Source organism: Toxotes jaculatrix, chromosome 14 (genome assembly GCF_017976425.1).
Source record: "Toxotes jaculatrix isolate fToxJac2 chromosome 14, fToxJac2.pri, whole genome shotgun sequence".
In the NCBI taxonomy this organism is placed as follows: Eukaryota; Metazoa; Chordata; class Actinopteri; family Toxotidae; genus Toxotes; species Toxotes jaculatrix.
Window position 1 is genome coordinate 20,219,063 of NC_054407.1, and position 12,233 is coordinate 20,231,295.

A 12,233-nucleotide genomic window follows, 5' to 3' on the forward strand; every position below is an offset into this window, starting at 1 on the left:
AGTATATTGGGACAAAATCAACTCCCATCAGTCCAGACATGATTGTTAATATGTCACCAGTCTTGAAATCCTCCACTGCTCTGCCTTAAAAACTGATATCTAAATAAAGGAGTGGCTGTTGATAACAACACACCGGCAAGAACAATATGTCACAACCAGCCTCGGATGGATATTTACCTTTTTGATAGGGAGAGAAAATGGCAACGCTCAGGAGTGAAGGAAGCCCACTCTAACAGATTTGTCTGACATAACAATTTATCATTCTAAATTTACCCCTGGTGACAAGGAATAATGGTGTTGTTCAGGTCGACAGTTGTGATTCCAGCAGTGTTGTCTTCCTCAGAGTGCTTCTTATCACTTCCCAGGGAGCAGATGCTGTTAAAACAAGACGCTTTTCTTTTTTTTTCCGTTTCCTTCTCTCCATGTGTGTCTCTCTTTGGCTATCTTCTTCTGAGCTGATATTTAATGTTTTGGTTATTTCAGGCTTTTTTATCTTCTTGGGTATTATCTTTCCCGTCCTGCATCCTGCATTTTTCTACAGCCCAGCAACCATTTGCCCCAAACATGATTAACCAAGGGTAAAGATGGTGCACACTTATCTCTCTCAGTGCAGCTTGATCCACAGAGCGCTGATGCCCACTAAGGACGGAGCTAAAGGTGGAGTCTTCAGGACAATAGGGAGTCTCTTACATTCAGAATAAACATTACTCTGAGCCAGTGAATGTGTATTGATATTCATGGTCCACAGAATGCCACAGAATATCAGTGTATTGATTAGTCAACCTCAGTCCTCCACACAGTCAAATTAATAAGAAGAAATACTGAAAATAAAGATGTGCTTCTCTGCTGTTTGGTTCACGTAGGACAATAGTAAATTGTCATTAGATTTGATTCCCACTCTGCTTAATTGATCGCTCTCCCTTGTTTTGATCTTTATGCATTGTGATGTTTTTCAGGAGCAGCCACTCACAAACCCGATGCAGTGGAGCCGGAGAAACAAACCGACCACACGGTGAAGATCGCAGGGGTCATTGCCGGCATCCTCCTCTTCGTCATCATCTTCCTAGGAGTCGTGCTCCTCATGAAGAAAAGGTAAGCTTTTTTTGTTACTCGTTGAAATACTTATTCACATTTGTGGAAGAGGTTGAACTGAGTCACAGAGTGCTCACAAACAAGTAGTTTCTGTTTTTTCATTTTGTATATTCCTCCCTCAAACAGTAGTATTGTCAGCGTCGTAGTAAATAATTAATTTGATTATGTTGATACGCCCCATTAAGGCTGTTTACAGCTATGAGATACAGTGTGCCATGAAAAATTAATTCCTTTCCACGGCACCCTCAAACAAATGCGCAGCGCTTCAGTGACACTGCAACGGGAACAGGAAAAATGTTTTTGAGGCCTGTGGTATGGAATGAGGCAGTGAGGAGATAAGAAAGAAAATATGATGAAAGGCTCAGAGTGAGAGAAAGAGGATGGCCGCATAGCCGAAGGCTAAGTTTATATTAGCCCTGGACCCCATACTGGAGAGAGGTCCTCTGTACATATCCCAGCAATGAGAGGAGCTAAAGCTCAGCAAACATCAACCCCCTTTTGTCCACACCAAGGCTTGAAATAATACAGTGTCAGTTTCTGCAGAGATTTTGATGGTGGGCAAAAGTGGTGTCCTTTAATACCTTTGATTGTCAAACACTAAGACAGAAAAATACATTTAACCAAATAACCGTTAAATGTGTGCTACCTGTACTTTATTGTATTTTCTCCTTTAAATTTTAGATCACTTGTCTTCAATTCAAGAATACAGTTCAGGGCAGTATACGATGTAGATGTAGCTGAGCAGGAAGGCATAGTCGTGTACTGATAAAATCACTATGTTTATTTTTGACAGTAATATAAGATTCTTCATTTTCTACAGCAGGGCCTGTCTGTGTAGCGCAGTGATCAGTGGGTGGGTGTGAAAATCAGCACACAGTAATGGAATTGTTTTCAATTAGCCTTAATCAAACCGGAGATGGAGATGACTTCATTGGTTGAATTTTGTGTAATTTACAGTTACCAACAGGGAATCGGGAGCTGTGTTCAGACATTCGAAGCGCTCATTAAGTTTCAGCCTCGGAGGTCAGATATGGTAATTTTTATAGGTGGATGAAACTATGTGTTCATAAAAGGGGGTTTTAGCGACAGCCTGGTTGCTTCTGATTTGCAATCTGATGGGGTAGACTGGCTCGATATCAGTTTAATTAGAAGCATTCGTACTGTACTGTACTGAGGCCCCCCCCTTCCCCCCTGCAAAGCATGACATGACTCCAAGCGATCACCTTTGCCCTCACGATCACTAGTTTACCTCCACGTATGCCACCATATCTGATTTTGTTCATTTCTACTCTTTTTTCAAACATTAATATATTTTTACTTTTTCTTTCCTTTTCATTCCATCCCCTCCCCTCCTCCACTGCTTAAATCCTACCACCACCCCACTCGGCAGAAGAACCTATCACTCCTACACTTACTACCTGTAAGTAACCACTTTGTGTAATGTTAGTGCCATGCTTCTCACCCACACGCTGTTTCCCATGCATGCAAAGAGCCATGTCATTCTCCTCCTGCCCAGAGCTATTACAGAGGCCCAACTGTAATCTCTGCTGGAGGAGCGGAGGACGCCACTCCAATGCATCTCCACACGATGAGCACATCATACTGTATGTCACATTGGCACGACTTCTGACGAAAGCAGACAGATGCAGCTACACCCCCACGAAATAAACCTGCCACTGAGATGTTATTGCAGACATAATTTCTGCTAGACTTTTAAGGGGTTTGTTTATCAAATGATGAACTAAACTGCCTTAATGATTGTACGGCTGCCAAACTCATCTTGTGAAAGAAAGAAAAATCAATGCAGCAGCTACTGCATTTTTACTGAGTGTGAATTTTTCATTCGCCTCCAATGATTTCATCTCTGTTGACTTGTCAAAGTTAGATTTTTTGAAGTGCCTATCACAGTGCATCCATCTTTGCTTTAGTTGTGCCCTGAACCTCAATGAGGTAGTTCAAATATTTCACATTTTGTACACTTATGTATACACTCTGCAGATGCCCAAAATGCAGTCAATAACTTTGTAGAATCGACCACATTTATAGTTACTACACTGAAAATTTAAGCATGAGCTAACATGTTGACCGTACCAACTTGGCTCCACATGCATGTGATAATTTCTAGTCTTTCTCTACCCCTGCTCCATCCTCTCACTATGTCATCCAACCATCTCAGCTCTCATGCTTTTTCCTGCTTTTTTTTTTCCAAGCATGTTTTCTGGGTTATTGCACGTCCATCCCATTGATTCTATGGTGATGGTGGAGTTGTGTCTTTAGCTGACAAGACGTTTGCATCGCCTACTGAACAAGCTAATGTGATCACAGACTAGCCTCCTTTCTATTTAAATGTCTCCAGCATCATAAAACAATAGCCGTAGCGCTGCTTTATTCGCTCTTAATAAAACAGATGATTCCACATCACACCTCTGAATGGTAAAGAAGCTTATTCTGCAGCTCTGTCTTTTTCTGCTGCAGCTCATAGACTCCCTCTGTACAGTCTTTGTGATGGATGCCAACTAATCTGTCTTGAGATGACTGTGATCAGAGGAGAGAATGGAGGCTGCCTCGCATCAAAGAACATCCCAGAATACACCTGGAGATAATACTACTCTGAATACTCAGCGTGTCACTCATGTTAGATCACAGCTGTCTTGAATGGAACGCCCGATGACTTAGAGGAGTGGTGTCATCAAAGCTGTGAACACACATTGGCCGAGCTAAGCAGGAAAAGATGAGGAAGTCAGTGAAAATCAAAATATCGTTTTTGTGTTTGTAGGTATTGCGTGTGTGTGTGTGTGTGTGTGTGTGTGTGTGTGTGGCTTTCTTGGAGTAATGTGCATGCAGTTGCACCAAAGGAACTACAACAGAAACGCATTAAGATGTACTGTAGTTCTTTCTTCTAGTAGCAGCTTAACACTGCTTCCAAAATAGACAGTGGGAGAGACCTTAATTTACTGTATACAAGTCAATAAATCATTGGCCACAAGAAGTCTGAGATTTAATAGCTTATGTTTTATTTTGGATTTTTTTTGTTTTTCCTTTAAAAGGACATTAATGCCTTAGATGGTGAAGGCTGGCATTGGATGTTTGCTTTGATTGACAGGATTTCAGTTTGGATATTCTGGCTCCAAACAATTGACAGGATGGTTTTAAGGTGTAGAGCCAAAGCGCAGGCTCAGTAGCACTACATGAATGTTTTTCTACAGTCTCGTGTGTCAAAATGAATTGAGGGTTTGCTGTTACAGTTTAAACAGAAGGGAAGCGCAGGGCTGCAAACGTTGTGACTCCTCTCCAAAGCTGACAAGAAAACAACATAATATACAGTTAGATAAGATGAAGGAATAATGATCCCCATGTGGAAATATGCCATGACAGCAGCAAATATAATAGATAATAAAACACACTTAGGGAAAGGGGGCATAAATAAAACCAGAGCAAATTAAGATTGAACAGATATTTTTTTGTTAAAAAGCGACAGCGTTTAAGTCTCACGATCACTGCAACAAGTGATGCTGACCTCTGTACAACTGTTACTGGAAAATCTAAACTGCAACAGCCCCATAACACTTTGGATTTATGCATGGAAATAGTTCAATTTCAGAGGCTGTATAAATAATATTCACTATCTTATTTGCATCTTATCTATCACTGTTTGTTGGAGTAAATTAATAAAAATAAGAATATAATAAGAGCTGTTTAGCTGAGTTTGTCAGGATCTTCCACACCAGGCCCAGCATCACCAAGTAAAACCAAAAGAATTTTCTAGTGGGTCTAGATGTGGTACAGTTGTGCATCATGAGTAATGGCCATTTAAAATTATGCTAAAGACAGCAAGGAGGCCCCATTCAATAATGCAGCGCCCGTTCCTACAACCTGCCCCTTAAATCTGTCTCTCTCCTTACGTCTCCGGTGTCTTATGTCCAGGGGGCTAAGGTGCAACACAAGTGAAGGAAGTACAGACGCATGTTAGCTAATTGGGAAATACCCTGATTTTCACCTTCACCAAAGTGTTAGGGCAGAAACTTAAAATGCTTCCTCTCACCATAGATGTTTCGTTTCCTTCCCACCATCTGTTACTACTTTCTAGGTCTCTAAACTTTACTCACAAGCAGATATAACTAATATGTTGCATATATCCAAAGTTTATATTGTCAAATTAATTATAGACTGTATTCTAAAGAAGCTGTCTTCTGGAGCGTTCTCTGAAGTGTTCATCTGCAGTTCTGATGACAGCCTTGTTGCCAGCCATGAGATTACGGCACCTCTATGATTGATGAACCCTATTAATGCTCTTATGCATTCATCAAAGCCTTTTAAAGGCAGGAGAACATCCTGCAGTCGCCAAAATATGCACTTTAGGTATATTGCCAGAGGTGGCTGTGGGGGCTAGAACGCAACGCAACATCAGTCAGAGCGCTCATTAGTTATGCAGTTATATGTGTGATCAAATATGTGACCGTTCTTTAATCAGGTGGCCGTACCGGCCGCTCTGCCTGCTGCTGCTGCTGCTGGGGACAGGAGTGAGATCAATTGGCACAGGGCAAGGGTTGTGATTGGGTCTTTATTCCTGCGAGAGTTGGATTCATCCATCAAGCAGCAGGCATGTTAAGTAGATACACGCTAAGAGTGTCACTTTCCCACTGATTTGTCAGGAGTGCTCCCCCAAACCTCAGGTATGTGTTGTGGCTGAGTAAATTTCTTCTATATAATTAACCCAGGTACATTCTTTATCATGTAAAATCGCATTAAACTAAAATTTCAATGGAAAACCTGTAAACAAAATATATCAAAAACACTACTACTAACACCAAAGACCTGTTTTTACCTGTTATTTTGAACAGGCCCTGAGAGTTAAATGTCCCACGGTGGTCTCCTGACTGCTGTGTAAGGATAACAGAGCAGACATTACTGGTTCACACCAACTATCTATTGATGAATTCAGTCTATAAATATTGGTGTCATGCTTGATGTCTCTGACAGATGTTGGATTGTATCAGCTCACAAAAAAACAAAACAGAAAAAACAATTTCCTCCAACATTATTCTGGAGTGACAAATTCCATTTCCATCTGACAGGTGCTCGCTTATATCATGAAGCCCTTACGGCGCGATGAGTGCATACATTTGATTGAGCGGCTCCAGTGGTAAACACACCTGCATGCCTGGCACTGTAAGAGATACTGAGAAAAGCCTAAATGGAGTCAGCCACCGTTTGTATTTTTAATTAACTTTTTCTACCTAAATAATTTCCTCTATTGTTGGAAAAGGAAACACACAGACAGAAAGATTTTATAAATCATCATCACCATTCTTTAGAATCTTTACTTTTCATAATCACCTCTATTGCACTCAGTGTCAGAATGGGAGGCCTACAAAATGTACCATGTATAACACAATGTGCTGAGGGCAAACACCTTCATTAAACCTTCCACGCCGAACATGCAGCAAGAATCACATTAATTGGTACAAGCCTTGCAGATTTTTTTTGCACCTACGAGCTCTGCATGTTGATGAGGAGGAGGAGGAAAGAGGAAGAGCAGCTCGGGCAGGGCGAAAGGGACGTCATGCACGGAATAATGAAGTTTAAACAGATACATTTTAAAGTGATGTGCCACTTACAGAACATCTGTCTGTCGCAGTTTGGCGTTGTACACAGCTGCACACATCAGCTTCTTACTTCACTACATTTAACCTGTATTGGCATAATGAAGACAGTACCATTACAATAGAAGGAAAATTATGTCAGTATAAACTGATATGTATTGTACTGGGTTTGAAAACATAATGTTAAACTAAAATTGAATATATGTAGTGATCAATAACTTCATTAATAGACATCAAATAACCAGAGAGCAAAAAGGGATTCATGCATGTTCTTCTAAAAAATTATTTTAGAGCCATTACACCGTGTAAAATTGTACTTATAGATTACTGCAGCATGGGAGAATACAATCACTAGTACTAGTATGAAACACCGTACAGTGTGCTACATATATTTCATACTTAGTTTAAAACATATGTCTGTATTTTATACAGTAAATTTAATGTTCCCCTTTTCAGTTGAACTCCTTCAGTCCCAGAGTGCACAACCAAGGCTCCTCGTGTTGCTGTTGTTTTATGTAGCACAGTTCTCATTCCTGTTACTGGATGGATGAAGAGCCAACAAACAAAAAAAAAGAACAGAGTTATGAAGGTCACTCTTCCTTTTAATTGTTTGTTTAAAAAAGAGTGTTTTACAGAATCGATGAAGCAATCAAGTCAGCAGATTAACAGTATTGTGCACCACTGAATAGAGTCTGCGCTGAGAAATAGTTTTCAGTTGTTCTGGCTTCTAAAGTAAATAGATAGATGATGGATGAACAGACAACTTTGTGAAAGAATGTGTTAGACGAGCGAGACGCAGTGCAAACAACTACTGAAATGCCCCCACTGGGTTAATCAAAGACGCTTCTGTTGCCCCTCCCAGCTGGGTGTCAGTCATCTAACGCACGCACACACACCCATTTCGCCGCAGATGTGTGTGGATCCTCTAATGAAGCCTCCTTTGTCCCAATGTCACAAGGTTTAGGCTGCTCCGGTGCTGAAATGAGGCCCACCATGCTGAGCTTGAGGTTTTGAAGCTCTTGTTTTAGAAGTTGCAGCAGCGTCACCTCCTACAGAACAGACATTCTGGCAAACGCGCACAGACATACAATCTGAGCAGCTTCCTTTTTGTTGTAGCTGAACTCATGGAGTTAGGAGCTCTGCTCCCTTAGATCCTAGATATGCCAGCCTTGTCATGTACTGAACTGCAGACAGTCTCTCTAATGAGAGTTGCCTGTTATAGTTACCTGGCATGTTTGCTCAGTCTTTACTTCTACAGACATCTCTGCCATCTGTCTGTCTCGTCCCCTTAATATGCACGTTCAGTGCTGTTCAAAGAAATTTGTGATTTTATTGTCAGGCGTGCCTGCAAGCAATCAGTACAGACTTTTTGTTGGGTTTTTTCCATGTGCAGTTTTACGCTAACCATCAGGGGATGTGATAAATGGTCACATTCATCAACACGCGCAAACACTCGACTGTACACTTCCTTGTTCTATCTCGCTCAGCACATCAGACCCGGTAATATAGTCATCTATCATTAAATTTTCCCTTCGTACAAATGAGGAGAGAATAGCATGCCAATTAATCTTCATCTAACACCCACCGTGCCTAGCAAACATCCCAGTATTGCTGGTTCTTTCCTCATTTTGGCACCGGTGTCTGTGCCAGCCTCGTTTGTCTCCAACGCTGCCACTTCAACTGTTACACAGGCCAGGAAAGCGGAAATCCAAGTCTTAGCAGATGCAGAAATAAGAACAGCGATACAGTATTAAAACCCAGAATATAGTGGTTCTAAACAGTCTTCCCCATGAGTTCACACAGTGCTGAATCAGTCTTAATATTGCCTGGGGTACATATAGCTCCCCCTCCCCTCTTCAGTCCTTCCTATTACAATATGAAGCTATTATGGAAAAAAAAGACAAGATTGCCATTTTGTTCCTGACTCTAATTGCAGATTAAAGACAAAAAGTGGGTCCGGCAGATAAAAATGTCACTACTTTGTCACTTTTCCTTCTGAAGAACGGATCCACTATTAGCCTCACGTCGCGGCCCTCAGAGCAAATGACTGTTTGAAGGCAGCGGGTGCCTGTTGCCATATGGCACAAGACAGCGACAAAATTGAATAAACAGAGGAGATTTGCGAAAACAAAGCAGCAGGAGTGCGTCATTAGACAGCAGTTGTCCGTGAGAGAGACTGCAATTCAAATAGGCAGAGGGGTCACACGGAGAGTAACAAAGTGCGAGGATCAGTGTGAGGGCTGCCATAGTTAATTTTTACACCACTTGCTCCCCTCCAGCTACAGAGCAGCGGCAGGCATCAGATACAGCTATAGCTACAGTATGTTCCCACTCAGGCTGTTTGCCATTTTTCTGTAGTGCAACTTCTATGGAAATATAGGAGGGTTAGCTCCTCAGAGTGATAATGCATTATTAATTGCCATTGGGAAATTCTCTTATGTGAGTGACTCCTTCCTCTAGGAGGTCAGAGGTGAGGGTTGGCCTCAGTGCAGCACACCCTCAGGGATTCAGAGCCTTGCTTAGGACCCTTGAGCAGAGTTAGTGGAGAAGGGAGCTGGTTCACCCTCAAAAATAAGAGTTTTAAAATGTTCTCATTTGGAATACATTCATTTCAAATGCAGAAGTTGGACAAAAACATCACTGCAGCTGATGCCTTCCTTAATTTTCAGGTTCAGTGATCATTGCTGCCCAGCTGTTTTTAGGCAAGTTGATAGAATGAGGTGGAAATTATTAAAACAAACTCAACTTCTGTCACAGAAATCTGGCACATAGAGCAGTGCATTGAGATAAATGCTAGTGTCAGCATGTTATTATTCTCACAATGACAATGCTAACATGCTGATGTTGTGTAATGTGTAATGTTTACCACGTTCACCATCTTAGTTTAGTTTGTTGGGTATTCAGTATTTAGCACTAAACACAAAGTAAATGTCTTAAATTATTGTAAGTATTTGCTCAAAAATCAAACTTTTAGACAAATTATATTTTTCACTTGATGAAAAGTCAGGTCTTGGGAACATGAATTTCTGTGCAAAATTACCTTGCAGTCCATCCATTATTTATTAAGGTAATATATTTTAGTCAGGACCAGTGTGGTGGAGCGACTGGAGCCATGTCACAAGTTTGACTGAAAACCAACAACACTAATACCACACAAAACACACACGACACAAATGAAAGGACTCTCTGTTCAAGAAAGTTTTGAAAGTTTGAAAATCTGAGGTCACAACATCAAACGCTCGTAACGCTTAGCTCTGTGTTTAGACCAGGGCACAGACATCAAGCCCTGGTCGCAAGATTGTAAAGCCCTGTTTCAAGAGTAAGGAGTCAGTAGTTCACAAGTGTATGTGTAGGGCCTTATATATGTAGGTGATTATTGAGAAACACACATCTGATTCTATATTTCATCATGAGTGAGTGAAATGAAGCCAGGACTGGTGAGATGTGAGCATCGCAGCTGCTTGTACACCTGAATCAATCTCCTGATGGTATCTGTGTGTGCATATGTGTGAATTCGTGCATGGGTACGTGTGTGTCTGTGTGTTTACCCTGTACACATTTTTTTAATGGTGTTTGATTAGTAGCAGATTGCTTGTAGGCTCCAGCACATCAACTGAAAGTAGGTCAATAAAAGCAGGTTGACTGTTTCAGTTCACAGTTAAGTCTAATTCTTCAGCCCCCCCAAATACTATAGCTAATTTTAAATCATCAGGGCCTGTGATGTATTTGGGTTAGGATGTCACACCTTTCCACATTATAAAGGATTTATATTTCACCGCTTGAAAAAGCATCTGGAGCCTAATAAACCCTAATGTGGCCACAACCCAGGGCACATTAGCTCAGCCATCTCATTACATCTATGAGTCATCGCTACCAGTATCATATCAGATCAATTCAAGAGCACAGTCAGTGTTTTTTTTAAATAGATTTATCTTTTTTTTTGTCTGATAGTTTTTATATCTTCCCCCTATGAAGGAAATTGGCTAAGAAGCGTAAGGAGACACTGAACAGCACCCGCCAGGAAATGACAGTGATGGTCAACTCCATGGACAAGAGCTACACGGAGCAGGGCACCAACTGTGACGAGGCGCTCTCCTTCATGGACACACACAACCACACGCTCAACACCCGCAGTGAGTGTGCGCTCACACTCAACGGCCGCAGTGAATGTACCCTCACTCTCAACGGCCGAGGTAAGATGGGCAGCCTACCTGCCTTTTTACAGTCACACGCACTGATCAGACTGGAGGCAATTTATTTGGTTTGGTCAGGTGAGAAAGAAATCAAACTTGGCTGCACAGGAAGTATTCACACTGGGACAACCTGAGAATGTGAGTTTTTAGTTTTCTTCCAAGCGAACTGAGGGTTTAGGAACATCTTCAGGAAAAAAAAACAAGAAAAAACTTCAGTCTTGGTTTTAAATTTTAATTTTCAGAGTGAACACAGGTGTCATGTAATCATTTTTGTTTTGACGTTCCCTGACACAAAATTCTTTAAATTTGCAGAACAGGTATCAAAACTCCTTTTTTGTTACTATTATAAAGGTGATTTTTTTTTTTAATCACTTACCACAACCAGTTGCATAAATTAGTTTTGAAAATGGATTTTTAATGAAGAACTGTCTTCACGTCCCTTTGTTTTTCTGTTTTTGCCTTATTCTAACAGAGACTTTATTCATTCCTCACAACTGATTTGACAGTAATTTTGTAGCTGTTGAAAAACTACCCGTTGTTACCAGTGCAAGTGGTAGTCAGCAGTCTTCAAAACAGTTGAACAGAATTTGCTTTCACTTGGCAGAAAAGACGTTGATATGATTTTGAGGAAAAATGTTTCATTTTTTTTTCTTCAACGGGAGATTCATTGTTCTTCACAAGCTCTCAACGGTTTGCTCTACTCGTTTTCCACATTCCTTTTTCAAATTTTCTCAGTTTCTCTAATTAATTTTTGAATAAATTAGCTAAAAGTAAACTTAAACTTAAATCAGAAATATGAATAGTTTTATTTGAGGATTCCATTGCTGACACCCGCACTATAGTTATCAGGCTGTGGTAATAGTTGTAGAAATGTTTGAAGGGAGTAGTCTGGTATTTTTATCAATAATCAAAACATCTTAAAATCCCAAACTACAACAAGTCTGTCATGAGGTCCTAAACTCAGCCCTGTTCTGTCTCCAATCCATGGGCAAAAACACACAACACATGCTAGATGTGCTCTGGTGCGCTAACCTATTAATTTTCTCGGTCCCAGGTTAAACTTAATGCTTTGTTGATGGACAGCTCAGCTAAGTCTGCACCCAGGGCTTGACCTGGTATAATCCCGGGCAAAATCATCAGATTAAAACTCCACAGCAGCTTCTGTCTCCGCGCCCCTGCAGGGGATGAGCCCCAAAGATGCTCTGACCTTGATTAACTGTCTGTCAGTGTGGATGTTCAAGTCTGTCTGCCAGCGTAAATGATTTAAATGCATTACTTCTTACTCTGCCTGTCAGTGTAATGTCTTCAGTACACGCTCTCCGTGACCTTATGTGACTGTCAATAT

At 41.0% G+C, this 12,233-nt stretch overlaps 1 protein-coding gene across 3 annotated transcripts in view; it reads left to right on the forward strand.

Annotated features, from left to right (window-relative positions):
• The window catches only part of LOC121193182 (receptor-type tyrosine-protein phosphatase mu-like), a 141,044-nt gene that overhangs the window by 93,331 nt on the left and 35,480 nt on the right, over positions 1-12,233 (forward strand). For all 3 annotated transcript variants that reach the window (XM_041055377.1, XM_041055378.1, XM_041055379.1), the window contains exons 15-17: positions 957-1,092; positions 2,483-2,512; positions 10,671-10,888. In XM_041055377.1, the coding sequence (XP_040911311.1) occupies positions 957-1,092; positions 2,483-2,512; positions 10,671-10,888 (384 nt within the window). The remainder of the gene's footprint in view (positions 1-956; positions 1,093-2,482; positions 2,513-10,670; positions 10,889-12,233) is intronic.